Source organism: Anomalospiza imberbis, chromosome 1 (assembly GCF_031753505.1).
Source record: "Anomalospiza imberbis isolate Cuckoo-Finch-1a 21T00152 chromosome 1, ASM3175350v1, whole genome shotgun sequence".
Classification (NCBI taxonomy): Eukaryota; Metazoa; Chordata; class Aves; order Passeriformes; family Viduidae; genus Anomalospiza; species Anomalospiza imberbis.
In genome coordinates this window covers 45,643,106-45,662,126 of record NC_089681.1, presented here as the reverse complement: position 1 = coordinate 45,662,126, position 19,021 = coordinate 45,643,106, and the positions used below count along the sequence as shown (strand labels likewise).

Sequence of the window (19,021 nt, the reverse complement as noted above, 5' to 3'; positions counted from 1 at the left end):
ACCAAAGCTTTTCCTTGGAATTTTGCAGAGACCACATCACATGTTTTAACAGCACTGTTTGCAATCAAGCAACATATCAAAGCAGTTCAGCATCAGACACAGAGGTAAGCAGCCTTAAATATACTCCAGTAGCAACCACTTGCTCCTCTGAAAATGTGCAGTGCATGTAAGGAAAATGGAACAAGCCAGGAAAAGAAAAACATTCATCTTTTCATCATAATTCCTAGATAATAAGTTATATGAGGGGCAGCTGAGGGAGCTGGGTTTGTTTATCCTGGAGAAAAGGATGCTCAGGGGAGTCCTTATCACTCTCTACAACTTCCTGAAAGGAGGGTGTAGAAGATGGGGATCGATCTCTTCTCCCAGGCAACGAGTGGGAGTGACAGAATTAGAGGGCATAGCCACAAGCTGTACCAGGGGTGTTCAGGTTGGGCATCAGGAGAATTGCTTCATGGAAAGGGTATTTTAGAATTGGAACTGACTGTCTAGGGAGGTGGTGAAGTCATCATCTTGGAGGTGTTCAAGAAAGACTGCACATGGCACTAAATGCCATGGTTTAGCTGGCAATGTGGTTATGAAGACAAAGGTCGAACTTGATAATCTTATAGGTCTTTCCCAAACTTAACGATTCTGTGATCTCATTTTTTTTCTACTGTCATGTCTAAATGATGATTTGCAAGGTGGAAAATACCTCTCCACCCTTCTTGCTTTGTAAGACTACATTTGTCTTAAATTGTATGCATCATACAATCCATGCCCAGGAGAGACAAGAATGCAGTGCTCTACTGCACAAATTACAGGCTTTTAAGGAAAGGACATTTTGGAACTGGAAAAGTGCCATGAACCAAATATTATTAAAAGCAGTAACAATGGTGGACAATAACTAAAAACTAACCACTTCATTCAATGACAACACATCTCTCAGAAAATTTTAAAAAAGTTGGAAAACAAAACAAAACTCACATATCATGTTAAAAAAAGAAAAAGCATAGCCACTTAACAGAAAGAATGACTACTAAGGACTCTGTAAAATCACATTTCCAAACATCAGCCAAATATTCTGCTCTTAGGATCTGACTAATTGGAAAGCAGCATGAAAAGCACCCATTACATATTTTCTATCCAATTCAAAGGAGCGTTTTGAAAAGAGCGTTACTGTTACTCAGTCTTTCCAGGAAGAAGGATACCTCAATTCATAAGTGTTTCACTACCAAGCCAAAAAGCCCTCCAGGGTTAACTAGAATTCAAAGTTTGAAGTTAATTCAGTTTCATGCCCACAGATACAAGAAAGTTACAGAATCCTCTTCTGAAAGTTCTGTTTGAAAACAGGCAAGAAAGAGTATATTCAGGTGTCCTTTGTATAATTAAGGTTTGTTCTGCACCTTTCTAGAAGTAAATCCCTGTGGTGTAGGCATGAACAAGGTTGTGTGGGCTGTTCAGAGCTTACACACAATAATACATGAAATGCCATCAGCTTCTGCTCAAACATGAAATTGAATATATAGCTAAGAGAAGCCCCAAAACCTCATCCCACTTAGTTTGCTTTATACCACCAGAATGTGGAAGCTGGAATTTCTTCTAAACCAGAAGGATTTATAAAATTAAATGGGATTTAGCACTAGGAATTCTAAAAGTAAAATTAATGAAATGCAAGATGAAAATGATTTAATGAAAAAATAAATGAAACGGCTGCTAAACAGTCAGACCTGGGAAGAATATCCTCAGAAACAGATAAAAAAGCCTTAACTGTTATAAAATATGAATTTTTAACATTTTTTTCTTAAAGATTCTGGGATTTGCAACTGCAGAAGACAGGGTGAGATTCTACAATCAGTAGCTCAGGAAACCAACTTCTCTTATCTTCAAATTTTTCTTGTGTTTTTAGACCATTATGGTTTAAGAAAATATCAATTTCCACCTGTTTCTTAGTAGCTTTTTTCCTGCAAAGGCAATTGTTCTTTCCCTACAGCTTCCATCTACTGAAAGCTGGGTGTGGAGAAAGGAAACTCATTCTATGTTATAATAGAGAAATTCACCTAATAAAATTTTGTAGCATTTTTGGGATTTCAATACCTGTGTAATTGTTCACTAAGCAGCATTTAAATCCTATTAAATCTTCTTTCTTTAGTGCTTCAGTCCAATAATGGGGCAGATTTAAAAAATAAAACAAAACAAAGGAACAGAAACATTTCACACACAAAACACAGCATATTCCAGCCAGAAGGCTAAAACCTAAGTACACCCAGACTCATTAGAACAGCCTTATTAGTTACTGGGCATTGTAAACCTGATGATTTTTATACCATACTAGTGATGTTCTCCAGCAGACTTAGGAAGACTCTCATAAACTACCTAGGATTTTGACAGCAGAAATATTTCAATCTTACTAGAAGAATTAAATTATTCATAATTAATAGTCTTTATTGAGCAGTGTTCTTTTCACCTTTATCTACAAACCTCTTTTCTACAAATATATTATTTTAATGTATTTTCTGATGATTGTCTAGAAAAACTATGACTTCCATGAAACAGGTGCCTTTGCAATTCATCACATAGGAATGGTTCTTTAAGTCACATCAATGTTTCTTCACTGAGACAAAGTTTACATAAAAATCAACCCACAAAAACAACAAAGAGTAAATATTATCGTGTATACACACATATTCAATTGCTACTTAGAGTGCCAAGATAAGGAAGAAAGGCACTCCATGCACTCAAAATATATCACCAGATTACTAAAGGACCCAAAAGACCCCCTTGGATTACCAAACCTAGCAAGGTGGGGAAAAAAGCCCACCTGTTTGTGCTAAGGAATATGTATAATGGCTAGAACCTGGATGGCTAAAGGAATAGCAGACTAAATTGTGAAAGTTCATGCAAAGAATTGTATAAAAGCACAACCTTTTTTTAAAATGTTATTTTTATCTGAATTTTCATTTTGTTTCTTTACAAAAGGAAGACCTGTGGCCTGAGAAATGGGTATAAGGTCTGTGTCGGGAAGCTTCTCAAGAGGTAGATGCACAAAATTGCAGGAAAACACAATGACTGCAGAGGGATGCCTGGGCAAGCACTGATGCTACAGAAATGATACTCTGCAAAGTGAAGAGAAAAGACACAGAAAAATCTCGGTATCCTTAAGGTGAGATACAGAACTGCTGGGAAAGAGGAGATGCAGACATTTTCACTCTTGGGAACCAGAAATCTATAGGAGGGCAGTCCAGCCTTTTAATTAGTGGCAAGGCTACACTATTCTAAAACAGTCATTCATAATCATGGATTTACTAGGCCCACTTCACAAAAAAATAATTACACAAACTTTGAGAGAAGGGGAAAAAAACCCACATGGTAAAACCCTAAAGAAACAAACCCAGCCTACCATTCTAATCTCAAAGATATCCTCAGATTATTTTGTAGTAATCAGTCACACTAAATCACATCAGTCCCCCAAAAAGGGAAGAGTTTTAAAGTACAAAATTAGAACCCCTATCTTAAAACTCCAATTCTTATCTTTAATATTCATATTTCAGGATTAAATTGCAAGTGTCCTTTGTACCCCAAAACCCCCTAATTCAGGTAACTCATGGTACAGAATTCAACATCAGCCTGAGACCCAGTAGTTTGCTTCATCTGAATAAGATCAACAGTGCTGGAAATTTATAAGCATGTAACAAATAGTGATTGCTTCTTAATCAGTGCCACAATATTTGATGCTTGCACTGCATAATGCAAGACCATGTGGAGAACTGTCAAGAAAAGCTGTAGGATCCAGCTGAATTCACATCAAGCTTCATTCATGTATGTGAATTTATATACAATGGATATATTTATATATGAAGAACATGAAGTGCTCCATATATACCACATTATCAATGTTGTCAATTAAATTTTGATCCAGATGTAGCCTGTACATGTTGATGCTTACACTGGGCTCTTGACAAGTCTGTTCCAAATTACTCCACTGAGGTGAACTGAAGCTACCCAACAGAAGTAAAGATGTATCATCCTGTCTTTATACACTCCATGCCCAGAGCCAAACCAAGAAATTCTCCTGTTCTCTCAGTCTGCTAATGTCTCTGAAAAGCCATCAGAGAGGACCACCATGTAGCTAGCAGCTGTTTCTTAGACATCTTTAAATGAAAGATTTTCCCTTTTTTAAGGTATAGGGATGACAAACACGACTAGAAATATTCTGAAGAGTCCAAGCACAGTGGGAGGGAGCAGAAGACACGGCTGTGCTGAGAAGTGCATCCTGCTGCTCAGCCTGCAGGTGCATCTGGAGTAGACGGACAGGATGAAAAATTAGAGGTGTTTCTGGGCTGGATACATTTGAGTAATGAGTGAAGTTTGTAAAAATAAATCAGAGAAAAACATGCTTGGATAAGACCAGTCTAGAGCAAAATAAGACAAACAGGGGAATCAAATCATAGTTGATATCTCAGTGATGTGAACAGGAAGTACAAATAAGAGACCCAAAAAGAGAGAAAGCAAACTATGAATAAAAACTGGCGTTGGATCTAGTGTGAAAAATTATGAATAGCTAAAAAAAGTGGCAATTAGAATGGCAAGTGTGAAAGAAAACAGTCCAACTTTAAAACAGTAGGCCAAACATTATTAAGGGAATTGAAAACTACCACATAATTTTCCAGTTCCCTCAAAAAAAAATCTGATTGGGGATAATTCACACCACAGTTAGGAGAGCCTGAGAAATAAGCAAGAACATTACAAACCACAAAAAAGTAAAATTCCCTATCTTTTCCACAGATTGTGATTTATAAAGTTTCTGGATATTCAGAAGAATGGGGTGGTAAGGAGAAGTATTTCACAGCTGCAAAACAGATACTTTCCTTAACTCAAAACACATCCAACTTTCCATCCCTTCAGCAACCAAATGCAAACATGAATGCTGTAGGTCTTGAGAAGGGCACTGTGGAAGATAAAAATAGTTCTGCTTGCAACAAACACTTGTCTCTACAGGCTTGTAGCACGGCAATTGAGAAGCATGAGGCGCACTTTCCATTTCCTAGCAGAACTTCACCTTACATGCTCAGCCACTTGCAGATTAAAACTAGCTGTCTTACAGCTGTGCAGCTAGTGAGAGGATTAAAGGAACACATAAAATCTTTGCAAAGATACTTGTCAGTTTAGGATTCTCCAGATAGAGCTCATCCCCAAAAAAGCCGTAGTGCACAACACATGGCAATATAAAAAACAGAGCAGGAAAGGGAAAAAAATTACAAAATGTCCTTAACTAAACTAATGTATATTGTGAATATGCAAATATGTTCTATTTCATATCAACTCTAAAGCAGCATACAGGAGGGGAGAATTAGAGAATTGCACTGCAGAATGTTTGGGGGAGATACAGGTGTTTGAAATAAAAAAGAATGGCTCTCTAAATGTTAAATTGGAACAAGAAGCAAGAGCAGACACCAAAGAATGAGTTTTTTCCATGCTCTTGCTAATGTGTATGACATTGTCTACTGCTACTGTAGAGAATGTCAAAATTCTTTTTTTTTGGATCTTGATGAAGTGCTGTCACAACAGCAGTCCAGTGGGATAAAAGGGCACTCAAAACTGCAGTCACACTTTAAGCTCACTAACCATTCTGTTATTCTCTGATAGCTTCCATTTTGTTAGAGAAATGTTTCCACATGGAAATGACTTATGTGTGCGAGGAGAAGCCTCTCCAGAAGAAGATTATAGCAATATATCAAAGAAAACCCCAAAGAAAGCATCTGGTTGGCCAAAAGAACAGAGTCTGTCCTAATTCAAACTTTATTTTATTTTCCCTGTTTCTTTTTAATGGTAGAAAGATACATACAAAATAAAGGAGTAAAAAAAACTGCAGTGAGAAACAACAACAAGGAGCACTGCAAGGAAAGAAAGGTTAATTACAGCACAAGAAAAGATGCAAGGAATGTGAAGAATGTCAGCAAGTAAATAAATCAATAATCTACAGTCATCATCTACATTCCTGAAATACCTTGAAAGCAAGGATATCTGCCCTTAACATTCCTGACAACAGTAGAGATTTTCAAGGAAGACCCCCCCACCTTTGCTTCATGCTCAGTTTCTGCTAGCACCCTTCTGTCAACAACTGATTACAAGAGGACCTTTCCAAAGGGAGCCTGTAATATCTCTTACAACAGTTTTATTAATACAAGCTTGTGAATACTTTGGGACAGCACAGAAAAATTAACAGGGCAGAATTAATGCTGTGATCATTGCACTTAGTTGAAAAAAACCTCAAGGTCATTGTCAAGCAACTGCAGAAATTATGCACTATATTTCCCCCTCAACACTGCTCTCTAAAACATACTGGAGCCTAGCAGCTCATGGAATAACAGTACAAATCAATAAAGCCAGAGACTAATGTGGTTTTACAGATATATTTCTTCACAATGGTATCAACATACTATAAAATAGGAGTTTTACAGAGGAAATGGAAGCTGAGCGAGAGAGACAAGAGGATCTAAAAGTCAAGACTCATCAAGTTGGAAACAAACAAATAAAAACCACTGCCAAGAAAACCCCAAACAATCCTAAAACCCCCCCAAACCCCCGACCAAACATTGTAAACAAAACCCTGATCCCCCAATACAAGTATACAAGTAAAATCAAGGATATGCCCTCAATAAGGCAACATAACAGAAGTAGACCTGCAGAGCAGAACCATGGAGGACCTTAGTGACATGCATTTTGCAGAAGGTTACTGAGCTTCCAGTAGGGGTTGAGGTAAATATCCTGACTTAGTTTAGTCCATAAGAGAATCTAGATCAAGCTGGAGTTCAACCCAAAACATCACAAATAGGAAACAACAGCAATACAATTCAGAAGTGTAATCCTGAGCCAATGGTAACACAGATTTACCTGAAGTTGCTATATGACTCTGATGCTATATATAAAAAGACTTCTAAGCCCAGTCTCAAATAAACAAACAAAAAAGAAAGGGAGAGGATGATTCCATGAGCATTGCTGCTTAGAAGACCACTTTCGTCTATAAAACACAGCAGTTTTTCTCCAAAAATTACTTTACCATACAAAATGTAACGTACAAAACCCATAACAAATCATCATAGAGAATAATTTCTAAATTGGACATGTAGAATGCTTTTGCAACACTTGCTTTTGGAAATGAAGCTGATACAATACAATTAGGTAGCTGGGGGCATCTTTTCATATGACTGCAGAAATTTCTTAATGAAGTGTAGCACTTAAAACGAGTCTATTTTCAATGCCATTTTACTCCCAAAGGTGGGGCGCAGGGATGGGGACTCCACCCCCAACTGTCCTCAATAGGTTTTATGGTCATCTTAAAATAATAGATGCAACTATGGTAAAAAAAAAAAACAAAAAAAAAAAAAACCAAAACCAAGACAGAAAGCCTAGTGTACCTTTATGTTGCTCTTCAATCCAAGCTTGCAGATACATGAAGAGGAGTAGACCAGCTACTCCAAACAGCAGTACAGACACGAAGACTTGTCTTAGGTTCATGACCCTACAATGGGGCTTCTCTTCAGCTTTCAGAAGGACTCATTGCTCACTTTTCTGAAGTCTTCAGCATGCCCGCATCTTCTTCGGTGTCTTCCCCAGAGACACCAACCTAGAATAACAAGAGAGGGAGGTTGTTCTCGTGTTACATTTTTATTCTTCACCAGAGACTGTGTTAACAGCATACTATATACAAGCTGGAACTCTTACAAGCTATTGCTTTCAATGCTTATATTTCTGCTCACAGTCTCGATGTTCTACCCCCAGATGAGTTCCAAGCAGATGCGTTTCAGTGGCTGTAAAGACCATTCCACCTCCAGAAGACCAAATGTCATCTGCTGTCATAACAGAGGGAAGTAATGACCCAAATTGGGTCATTGGGTCACCAACCATCACAGCTGGGAAGTAACAGCAAGCAGCTGGAGCCTCCCAGGTGGCTGGGTCACACTCCAAGAGGCTGCCAGCCCTGTGTGATGGGCAACCCAGCATCCCCGCTTCTGGACTGTATAATCACGTGTCCTAAGGATGGGTCACCCCACAACACGACCACTCTGCTTGCAGAGCCCCAGCCATTGGTTCAGCCTGCGCATCGAGGAGTCATACAATGATGTTCACCTTCAAATATGAATCCAAGTTGAGTTTTGCAGGATTAGGAAATGTTGGCATAGGATGGTATCAGAATAGAGCAGAAAATTAATTAATGGCTCAACTTTTTATTCAGCTCTGTTTTGCAAGGGGGACTTGTCAGGAACTCAATTCTTGCCGTTAAGTTTAATGGAAACAAGCTCAACTGTAAAAACTTATCAAAAAGATTACTTTATTGAACAGCAGTGGACCCAGAAGAAGTAATTTATCTGATATCCTGCATGTGCCACAAAGGGGTCATAAAATTCATTTTATAACATCAGAACATGAAGACACTGTGGATCACTAGAGGACAACTCCTTAAACTGAATAAGAATGTGCTCACTTTGAAAGTGCATTAGAAGCTGAAGAGCAGTTGTTGAAACTGGCCTGCACAGCAAAAGAAAATGCCTTAAAATTCAACATAATGGACACTGTTGTCAGTGCACATGACAGAAGTGTCTGATGAACTACAACAAAGAATGCTAGGAAAAACTCAAGTTTTTAAAGGAATACAGCTTATTGGTAGCCTACCTATTTGAAAGATAAATCTGTTAAATACACAGAAAAGAAAATGCAGCCACTTAACAGTTATTCTGAATCATACAAGTACTCCATGTTCCACAAGTTTTTATTTTTTAGTAACTCAGCACCGTTACATGTATAATTACTGAGTTTCTAAAAATACAGTACACATAAAGCTTAGCAGGAACTCCCATTAAAAACAGCTGTTGAATGAACAAAGTAACTACGTTAGAAAGACACAAAAGATTTCAAGGACAACGAAACTGTTCAGGACTTTTCAGATGTTTTTTCAATTCTGTGCCATTAAACTATACACTTCTCTTAAGCACAAACTTGCCTGCAGAAAATGTAAGCCATGGTTTAAATATTAATCATTTTATGTGTAATTGTTCTTTGAAGACAGATAGCTAGACATTAACAGAATGTAAATGTTCTCTCTGAAGTCTTTTTTTCTGAGGGTCATGAAGCAACTGGTTCAAACCAAGCACATGAAAGGAAGGTGATAGAGGCTTTATTCTTAACCTTGCTCTTTCTGCTTTGATTCTACAGAGAGGGAATTTCTTATGTTATACACAAGTACCTGTTTGCAGCTATTGTGATGATGCACAGGACTGGAAGGAAGCAGTGAAGATTGGGCAAAACAGAGAAAGTGCTTAGGAAATGCTGTGAAATGCTTTTTGTATAGGTCTCTAGCTCCTTTCACCCAGCTCTTCATTAGCTGTTATCACTTGCACCCTTTTTCTTACAGTGCTCTCAGCATTCTCAGACTTGCAGCGCTCTTTATCTACACTACAAGCCTACTTAGGGCTTTGCACATAACTTCAGTGCTGCAGCAAATGCACTGTTTGCATGTCTTCAAAAGTCACTCTGCTGATGAGACAGAAGCTTCTCAGCATAAGCAATGCTTCAAGAACCACCAGTCATAGAATTGACGAATACAAACCTCTTCTGTTTCCAGCAAACAAAAGCTGTGCTGTTCATGTAACAGGACATTGACAGCATCTGGATTAGGAAGAAAAAAAAGCAGCAAATAAAAAGATATGAGGGTCTGACTATATATTTGAAATAAATTACTTAGAGGTACTAGAAAGCAGGAATCACTTTCTTGCTGTTTGGGATTTGCAAGTTTCTCTCATAATAAAAAGTTGAGGAATCCAGACACACACACAATGACAGTGCATGCTTCCAAATAAGCCCATTTCTGTGACGTTGCTTTCTTCCATCTCTGACTACACAAAGCTCCCATATATTCAGCCCTTCTTTCTGAAAAACAGCATCCTTGAGTGGGCAAGGAAAACTTTCTCAGGCCACATGGACGATGCTGAAAGGAAAGTATCTCACACCACATCTCCATGAACATTTCTGACACTTGTAGCTGGCAGTGCTGCTCTCTCCAGCCACTTGCTCTCGTTCTTCCTGTTTGCCCAGCTCTTGCCACCACCATGAGTGCTTTCTGACCAAGTTTAATCAAATCACAGCCCAGAATGAATTTACCCAATGAAAGGTGCCAATGGTTTTTCTTTTAGCAGTAGCTGGTATCACATATGTCCATGACCCACGACAGCATAGGATATAGAGTTGACCTTGCCCAAACACCATCATGGTTGCATGCAGCATCATCTACAAGCCCTGAAAGGTGATGATGAAAATGCACAGCAAAATAAGGAGCACTTTTAAGCAATTTAATCTGTTAATAAGAAGACAGATGTTTTTCTACTAGGTTTGTTTTGGTTTTGAGTGGAAAGAAGTTTGTAAAAGGATACAGCAGTTCAAGGTGTTTTTCTTTTTTTCGTTTTGAACTACCAAACACACCCTAAGGCAGATTCACTCCACCATCACAGTCAGTGTAATTATCTTTGCATCAAGAGTTTACATGCTGTTTGCAATTAGTTTAATTTATTTAAATTTAATTTATATGAAACTGTGTTCTTCATTTACATGTTGACTAAGTTTTAAGATTAGTTTTAAACAAGAGTAACATTAAATTAAGACTACTGATTTTAGCTCAGGTTAGAATCTAAATAGATCAAACCTAACTAGTCTGCTACCTTATAAGATTTTAAAGGCTTTTCACCTTGAATGAGTAGTTTAATTTATTTAACACAGTGATTTGTAACCCACATATGAAAAAACTGTATTGACATTTAAAAAAGTCTGTGCCTGTGAGTCTTCTAGGAGAACTTGAAAAATGGCTACACAACACTGACAAATTTGCACCTTTTGTATTAAAAAGCAACAGTGGTGGATTACACTCTCAGGCAACCTGGGCAAGAGGAAGTACCTGCAAATATTCTTTAATCAAGATAAATGCTTTCTCGTGGCTGTGAAAAGACCCAAATAGCAGTTATTTTCAACCCAAGTATTTTCAAAAGAGATCAGCCATATCCAGATAGAGGTTCAGCATCCCTGCTTAAGCTGTGAATCTTTTTTGTTGCTTCTAGTTCTGGGCGACATGGCTCCCCTGGGTGATACTTTGACCATCCTTGCTGGATGGTCCTTGCTATGAGGGAACTAATGTAGCCTGAGAAACTGCTCTATGCCTTCCACCTATGCTGAACTAGATTCTTGCTTTTGCCCAACATCACCCCCATCTCTTTGGGATGTATGGACCTCAATGTCCCACCTGTTTGAACTCAAGTTATGCACCCCAAAATTTCAAGTTATTTTTGAGTACTGGAGAGAGATTATTACATATCCTTATCCATCATGGAGAAGCAATAAATCTGGCAGACAATAGCACTATGTGTCTTAGATGACAAACACAGCAAAAATTTAGAAATTTTACAGGCCTATAGTCATTCACTTCTGAGTCCAAATTGTATAACATTTGTAAAATATTAAGAGTTTCAAGAATCCTCATTCTACTGATATAAAAGCCTTGCATTTTCCCCATTGTGTTTTTGGGATCAAATAGGTACATTCCTGTACAGAGCCAACAAAAGCAATTGAAATAACACAGTCACCCAAAAATGGGGAAGAGTGCACATCCTGCTTTTGGCATGATTCCTCCTTTCAGTACATCATCCAGCTTTTTCTTCCTTGCAATCAAATATACCTGCAGCTGAGGAGAGCCATCTCAGCACTCAGGCACCGTTCCTGGCTCCTTCCTGATCTAGACCACACAAAACCAATGGCATCTGGTCAGTATGTTTGGCTAACTTTAGACTTCCTTGCCACCGTAATCCTCACCATCACCTAGTTCCAAAATCAAAGACATACAAGTGCAAAACATTAGGCTGCCTTCTATTTAGAAACTTTTCCTTTTAATTTCAGCTTTTTTTCCTTCCCCTGGAAATAAAGAATATCAAGATGCAGGGTTAACCAGCAAAATACAGATGAAAAAAACCCAGACAATCTTTATAATGGTCAAAACATTCATATTACTGTGGGATACTACAAATTCCCACCCAATCAGTATCTCCTTAGACACAACTGAATTAATGAAAGCAAAATGACAAAAAGAACACAGAAAACTACTGCAACTGCACAGTTTGGGGTTTACTTTTGGTGTTCTTAATTTTCTTCCCTCCTTCCTTACCTCAAGAAACACTACATTTTCTGCTACCTCCACTGGAGTTATCATGGCAAGAAAATTTTGCAGTGAGGAATGTTCTGCTGGACACTGGCCCAGACTACTTTCAGCTCAGTCAGTAGAAGGAAGCAAGGATATCTTCTCACTTCCACTCTCCCCCTCCTCCCTCACTTCTCATCTGTTAGCTCATGTCCTACTTCACACGCAGATGATCCTCCAGGATCACCTTTCCACTACCCACATCTCAACTTTCTGCCTTCACAACGACTAGCACAAGGCACAGCTCCAGCTCTTAACAATGCTTGCACAGTTCCTTGTATCAGGCAGTACTACTTTTTGTTCTGGTTTATTACAGAGGTTGCTAGAAATAAACATACAGTATACGCTATTTTCTATCTTTTTCTATCTCTAAGCAAGTTATGCTGAGTGTTGTGGCTGGGTGAAGTCAAAGGCCTTACAGAAATTTGAATTAAGTGAGTAAGCAGATCAAGATAGTCAAAGAGTGGTGCTGAGAAATTTTGTAAAAAAGTTTTAAAAACTGAACCAACCAACCCCTCACCAAACACCCCCCAGATAAACAAAAACAAAAGCGAACAACAAAACCCAAACTAAACCAAAATTCCCATAAGGGAGTTTTTCCTGTCCATAGGAATTTAATAGGGGTATATAGACAGCATACAGGCCCTCTGTTACATCAGTCCTGCTGACACTTCAGCAACTTCTTCACCTGAAGAGCTGCTTATAAGAAGGCTGTGTAAAAGTATAATTGAAGACACCATCTGGCCTGCACAACTTTTATTACTGGCAATAACAGAAGATTATTACCTACCAACACTGCAAATCAAGTTAAGAGAATTCTGCAAGAGTTCCATAAGACACATATAATGAAATATTTTTTATGAAATATACAGGGATTTGTCTTCAAAGGAGAGACCTGTTTTTATCAAAGTGAGCATTCTTCACTCACCCACTGCCAATTATGAAACAATAGAGTCCCTTTAGGAATAGAGCTTAATAATTTGAAATTTTAATAGCAGTCAGGAAATTCCAAACATCAACATCACCAAAGTAACTTCCCACCCAGTCAACTTGTACATATGTAACGTTTTTCAAACTTCACTCTCCCTTGTTATATAGCAGACCACAATGTTGTTATAGCAATTACATTTTGTTTTAAATGCACTTTATAGCATACAACATATTATACAAAATTAATAACATGGCAAAGAAAATATGGTTTGCATTTGATTTTGCCATTTTAATCTATTAACATCACCAGTTCCTCATTATCCTTTTGATATATTTCCAAAGGAAAAAAATCCATTTAATGAAACAATGGGCTAAGTTAGACTCATTGCTTCTGAGAACATGAACACTGCTTACCTGGTCCTGATCCTCAACCATAAATCCTGCTAAACTTCAGACCATGTCGGTTTAATGCACATAGCAACTTGCCTCAGACACTTGTAGATTAATTTAAAGTCGCAGTTTTAGACAAACAAAAGTTATGCTTGTGTTAAGAAGAGAAAAATGCCAAGTTGCCCTACCCATGTGTATGCAGGCTGACACATCAGCATCATGGAAAGTTTTGGTTACTTACAGAGAATAGAGAAGACACTGAAAGCATCAGGTCTGGAACTTCACCAGCTCACCAGGATATTCAGTTTCAAGGGTTTCATCCTACAGCTGCTGGACATCTTGCTTCAAAAAGGAAAAATCATTATTACTCTCAGTAACATTTCCCAGTTAGGACTGAGGGACCTCAGCAGAAAAAGGCAAGTTTGGCATGCTTAGCTCTTACCTGTCTGAAGCACTCCTGGGAGTCAGCGAGCAGTCCCATGGAAGTCGCCTGGAATTTGGGAAGTTAAACAAAAACATTGCTCACAAGACAGCAACTTGATGGCTTTCAGTCTTCTAACAGGATTATAGGTGGGATTTCTTTCCACTCTCAGGAAAAGGAACATCAGCAAAAGGACTGTGTCAAAGCCAGATCTTCCCTTTTTTGAACTGTTGAAATGACACGATCTTGTTTACGGACTGCAGTGAACCGAGGGGCTATCAGCATGCCAACAAGACTCGCAGCCTACACCAGTCATTCACTCTACTGCTAGAAAACGCACAGGCAAAATACCAGTCCATTTTTTTATTTTGGAGACGTGCCAGGAATTCCCGATTCCCGGTGTGTGACGAAGGATGGGGGTGTGTGTGGGTGTAGGGAGTCAGCAGAAAAGTTGCTCGGTGCGCGGAGCGCAGCCCCGCGCGGTGCCGCAGCGGGGGCTCTGCGACCCCCTCAACTTCTGGGGACGCGCCGCAGCCCCTCGGGGCCGCTCCCGGCGCTGGAGCCCCTCGCCACGGACACGCCGGGGGGGGCCGGGGCTGACCCTCATTCCCCAGGGCCGGTCCGCGCTGAACGTACCGGGACGGCCGTGCCGCCGCCTTCGGCTCCGCCGCTCAAAGTCCGGGCGCCGCGGGGCTGGGCGGTGCCGGCGGGGAGCGGCTGCTGCCGGAGCCGCGGAGGAGATCCGGCCGCAAGCTCGCCCACCACCCCGCTCGTCCCGGGTGGGTGCCCGGCGGCAGCCCCTCACCTGCCCGCCGCTCCCGCCGCTCCCGGGAGGCGCTTCCGCAGTGGCGCCTACACACAAACTTTCCTCGCCAAACTTTGCGGCCGGTCGGGCTGGGGAGGGGCCCCGGCGGGCAGGGACACCCCCGGCCGCAGCGGGCGGGTCCCCGCGGGGCAGGTGAGTCCCCCCGGTCCCTCCCGTGTGCGCCCGCCCCGCCCGTGACATCGCGCTCCCTCCCCGCCGCCCGGAGATGAAGAGCTTTGCTAAAAGGTTTTGTTTGCTGCTATATATGCAGGGGTAGCTCTCTCTGTGCTAGCGAATAAATTTGCCTAAGCTGCCAGGTAGAGGCAACTCATCGCTTTAATTAGCTACTAAAACAGGTAGCGTAGAAAGTTTATTGTCGTCTGCGGGAAAGAGGATGACAGAGAAAAATGTTTAATTAGTGCTTATTGGAGCTTCACGTGTGCCTTGCAAACCTTATCTGTTTATTGTGACAATAGACCAACCATGTAGATAAATGGCATTATCTCTCTTTAACGGGAATATCGCTTTGCTTACATTTCTTCAGGGGAGTCCTTGAAGAATTAGCTCTTATCCCTTGCTAAGGTGGGGTAAGCACAGAGGAGTTCTGACTTTCCAAAACCGCGCTCAAACGACTTCTCTCTGTGTGTCTCTGTCCTTTAGGCATTTCCCTGCAGGGCTCTGTTCCTAGAACTACCTCAGGAGACAGATACTTCTAAAATGCTCCCTGATTCACTGGCCCATTGCTCACTTATGGCATTGAGGCCTCTCCTGGAGTAACAGTAATGTAACCATTCATGTTTTTGCAACATCTTTTACTCCAACAGGTCTCTAATCATCTCACACGCTGTTGAGACAGCACGCAGCGATCTCTTCTCCAACCAGCGCAGCACCGCCTTCGGCAGGAAGCTGAACAACGCCCACCAGCTGAAATCCTGCGTTTCAGAGCAGAGGGTAGAGAGCTGGGTGCTGCTCAGATTTCCAAGGGGGGTTAACTAGGCAGAGAGTGTAATTACCCTGTCCAAAGCTTAGATGTTCCTTGAAAAGCGCTCCAGGATTTGTAACGGCCGTAGGCAGCCAGGACCTGTGTGCAGGGGTGTTCCCTTGGGTTTTCAATCCTGGTGCTAAACTGTCCTGCCCCTGCTTAATTTGGGTTCTGTGAATACCTATAACCTCACCGTGGTGCTATAAATTTTCTCTGGTTTATCTCACTTAAGGGTCTCCCTAGTCACAGTTCATTATAGGAGCCAGTAGCTCAGAGAAAACCCAGGGAGAGAAGATTTTCCCCTTAAACCCAACCATGGATCCATTTTAAAGTTCTAGTGAGTAATGACTATCCCTCACACCTGTAGCTTGTCTGGCTGCCTAGTAAAAATAAAAGGGGAGGAAGGAGAATATGAAGTAGGATATGTCAGTCTTTTGGGGAGTTGAGCACATTTCCCCTTTTAGACAACCTGGCAGGGATGTGATCCCATATTAACCATATGCCTTAACAAAAAAAATGCAACCTCATATTTAAATTACGGATCTATTAGTCCCAGATGGCCAGTGAGATTTTAGAGAAAAACAACATGCCAACTGAATTTTAGTTTCCTGATGTAATACACTCAAAAGATTGTAATGAAGGTCACTGAAGCTTCTAGTAAGGATATACGGATTAACCTTCTGGGTGCTGTAGATTTCATTTCACTCAGTAAAGTACATGCAGCAAACATATTTCTTCAGATTGATCTACTTGGGCTGTATCCATCAACTAAATAAACTTATATATAACACTGAATAGATCATATGTCTTTATTTTTATTTTTCTTCAGTCAATGGAATAAATTAATTGCTTTGGGATAAAGCCAAGTCTTGTTTTACAACTTAGTAAAAAAACCAACCAAACAAGAAAATCCCCAAACCACAAAGAACTCCAGACTATTGCACTTAGTTTTGATAATACTTGTTCCACACAGATTGTCCTGGTGTGGAGGGTACAGTCCAGCTATTGCTATAAGAATCTTTACCAGATTAAAGATTAAAAATTCAACATGCAGGTGAAATTAAACACTGGATTAGGAAGCTCATCAACTATGTAATTGTAATCAGCACCTTCTGAAGCCTGACATGTAGCAAAAAAGAAGCAAATTACAAAAGGGTGGCGGCAGTCTGTCTGTGGTAGCAAGGCTGGTGTGGAGCCAGCGCCTACATCAGAAACTCTGTTCTTGGCAAGTTTTTGCATGTTTCCCTGTGAATTCTGGTAGATGAGTAGCTCAAGAGTTAAAGAAGTAGCATCATCCTCTGGAATCAGTGAGTCAACAGCCAGGTGGTGATGCCTTCAACAGGAGCGGTCAGTGCACTTAGAGAAGAAAGGTAACAGGTTGTGAATTGAAACTGCAACCTGCCAAAAATTAGAGGTCAATTTGCTGAAATAAAACCACCTTTACTCTACAATGAGACGAATTTAGGCTCTTCACATACTTCCTGTGTAGATTTTCAGGAACAGCCACTGAGGAAAGTATGGTGTGGAGGCTAGGTAGGTAGGTCACAGTAACACACACTCAGAGCTTCTCCATGGACTGTGCACTGTGTATGGTCCCTAAATTTGTGGGTGCTCAAACCATGGGGCAGAAACCATATATATCACTACTGCAATCTGTTAAGAACCACCCCCCCCCACTTGCTGAACTTTCCACCCAGCCTAGGTTTCCATTTTTTATTTTTCAAAATTTTCTGCAAAGCCAGCGCAGATTCACACATTTCAAGGAGTCAGAATTTGAGATTCTTATGTTTAAAGAAAAAGTTAATATAAAAACCCTGGCTGATGTAGCAGGGCCTGTTTAGCCTGATCTCTTTCCAAAGGCGAAGGACTAGACCTTCAGAGACATTTTTAGATTAGCCAAATTCATTCCAAGTGCTGTTATAATTTGCTGCACTGACTTTTTAGGACAGGCCACACTGGCATAGTTTTAGTGTGTTATATATAAATATAGAGCCCATAAAACAAGCCTTCGGTGATTACAAACATTTTATCATTCTGAAGGTGTCTTTTGCTCCAGGGTATAAACCATTCAGCAAGTAGTTTCATTTTATTTCCTTGAGCTTTTTTCATTTTCAGCTAATTAGCTAGGAATACACCACCTAAAATATTCCCCTTTCCTCAGTTAGGAGGCTAAAATTTGCCTCTACCAAGCATTGCTATGGGGCATTTGCTTTGTTCTTTAAAAAAACTGTTAGCAACTTGGTGTAAAATTCATGTGCTCAGTAACTAGTATGCTGGGGTAATTATCAAAGCCTTTCTAACCAAGCTGTGTGCTCATTCAAAAATATTAGGCAATTCAAAATGTCTGTAGTTCTTCAGCTATTACAAAGTTTTGTTTTTAAGCAGTCTCCAAAAACTTGACTTAAACACTTCAATGAGTTGACTGTGAAGCTATTTTATCCTAATGGGCTCCTGTTCTCAGAAGACAGCCAAAAGTAAACAGTAGCAGCATTTTTTTTTTCTGAAGGTCGTTACATTATCTTACTCCAATTCTAAAATGTTTTTCAAATAGCAGATGCTACTCTGTCAAGTGCTGCAGGGCTACAAAATGCCTTAGGATGTCCTGAAAATTTTATTTCTGAAAAAAAAGTGAATGAATTCTGTATTTGAGTGAGTGGTGAGGAATTCCATTAACAGGTGTGAATGGAAAGGTTGAGATTAGCTCCCCTTCTCTTACTCCCTCTGCCCTAGCTTTGGGTGAACAGGGTTTATGTGAGTATTCATGCTCACATAAATATGATGCATTTATATCTTAGAGGAGGTATATCCAGTTTTACAGACTCCATACATAGAGCCTTTCAAGACAAGACTGGATAGACCCCTGACCAACCCAGCCTGACCCTATGGCTGATCCAGTCATGTGCTGGAGGTGGGACTACAGGTTTCCTGTCATCCTGTCCCGTGTGAGTTGTCCTACGCTGTCTTCCTGGATAGCCCATCTAAAAATCAGGAGGTCACACTTTCCCCAAAATGGTCTCATGTAATTACTAAAATGAGGTTTGAATGCCCTCCACACAATCACAGACCACAAATGGCTGAACGAAATCCTTAATTAGTGTCAGAATGATTCCTGTTGAAATATGGTTTGTAAAGGAGGAAGTACCTCTGAAAAAAAATAAGTCTGTTCTTCCAGGCCTTTTGTAATATGTTTGTAAGAGGTATGTAACATTGTAATTTCTAGTTTGTCTTATTCTAGAGAAGAGGAAACCTTCTTTGTTCCACCAAATAATGCTTTATTATGGT

General features: G+C 40.2%; 1 protein-coding gene across 9 annotated transcripts in view; it reads right to left on the bottom strand.

The window, feature by feature from the left end:
* The window catches only part of CHST9 (carbohydrate sulfotransferase 9), a 101,698-nt gene that overhangs the window by 73,899 nt on the left and 8,778 nt on the right, over positions 1-19,021 (bottom strand). Inside the window, exons 1-4 of one of the 9 annotated variants that reach the window (XM_068190100.1) lie at positions 14,758-14,879; positions 13,974-14,021; positions 13,773-13,873; positions 7,395-7,603 (exon numbers count right to left, since the gene is read on the bottom strand). In XM_068190100.1, coding sequence (XP_068046201.1) covers positions 7,395-7,494 — 100 coding nt within the window. In that variant the 5' untranslated portion in view covers positions 7,495-7,603; positions 13,773-13,873; positions 13,974-14,021; positions 14,758-14,879. Of the gene's footprint in view, positions 1-7,394; positions 7,604-7,701; positions 7,783-9,583; positions 9,643-12,178; positions 12,514-13,772; positions 13,874-13,973; positions 14,376-14,757; positions 14,880-19,021 lie in introns of those variants that run through there. The other 8 variants (XM_068190118.1, XM_068190092.1, XM_068190108.1 and 5 more) reach the window with 8 other exon arrangements.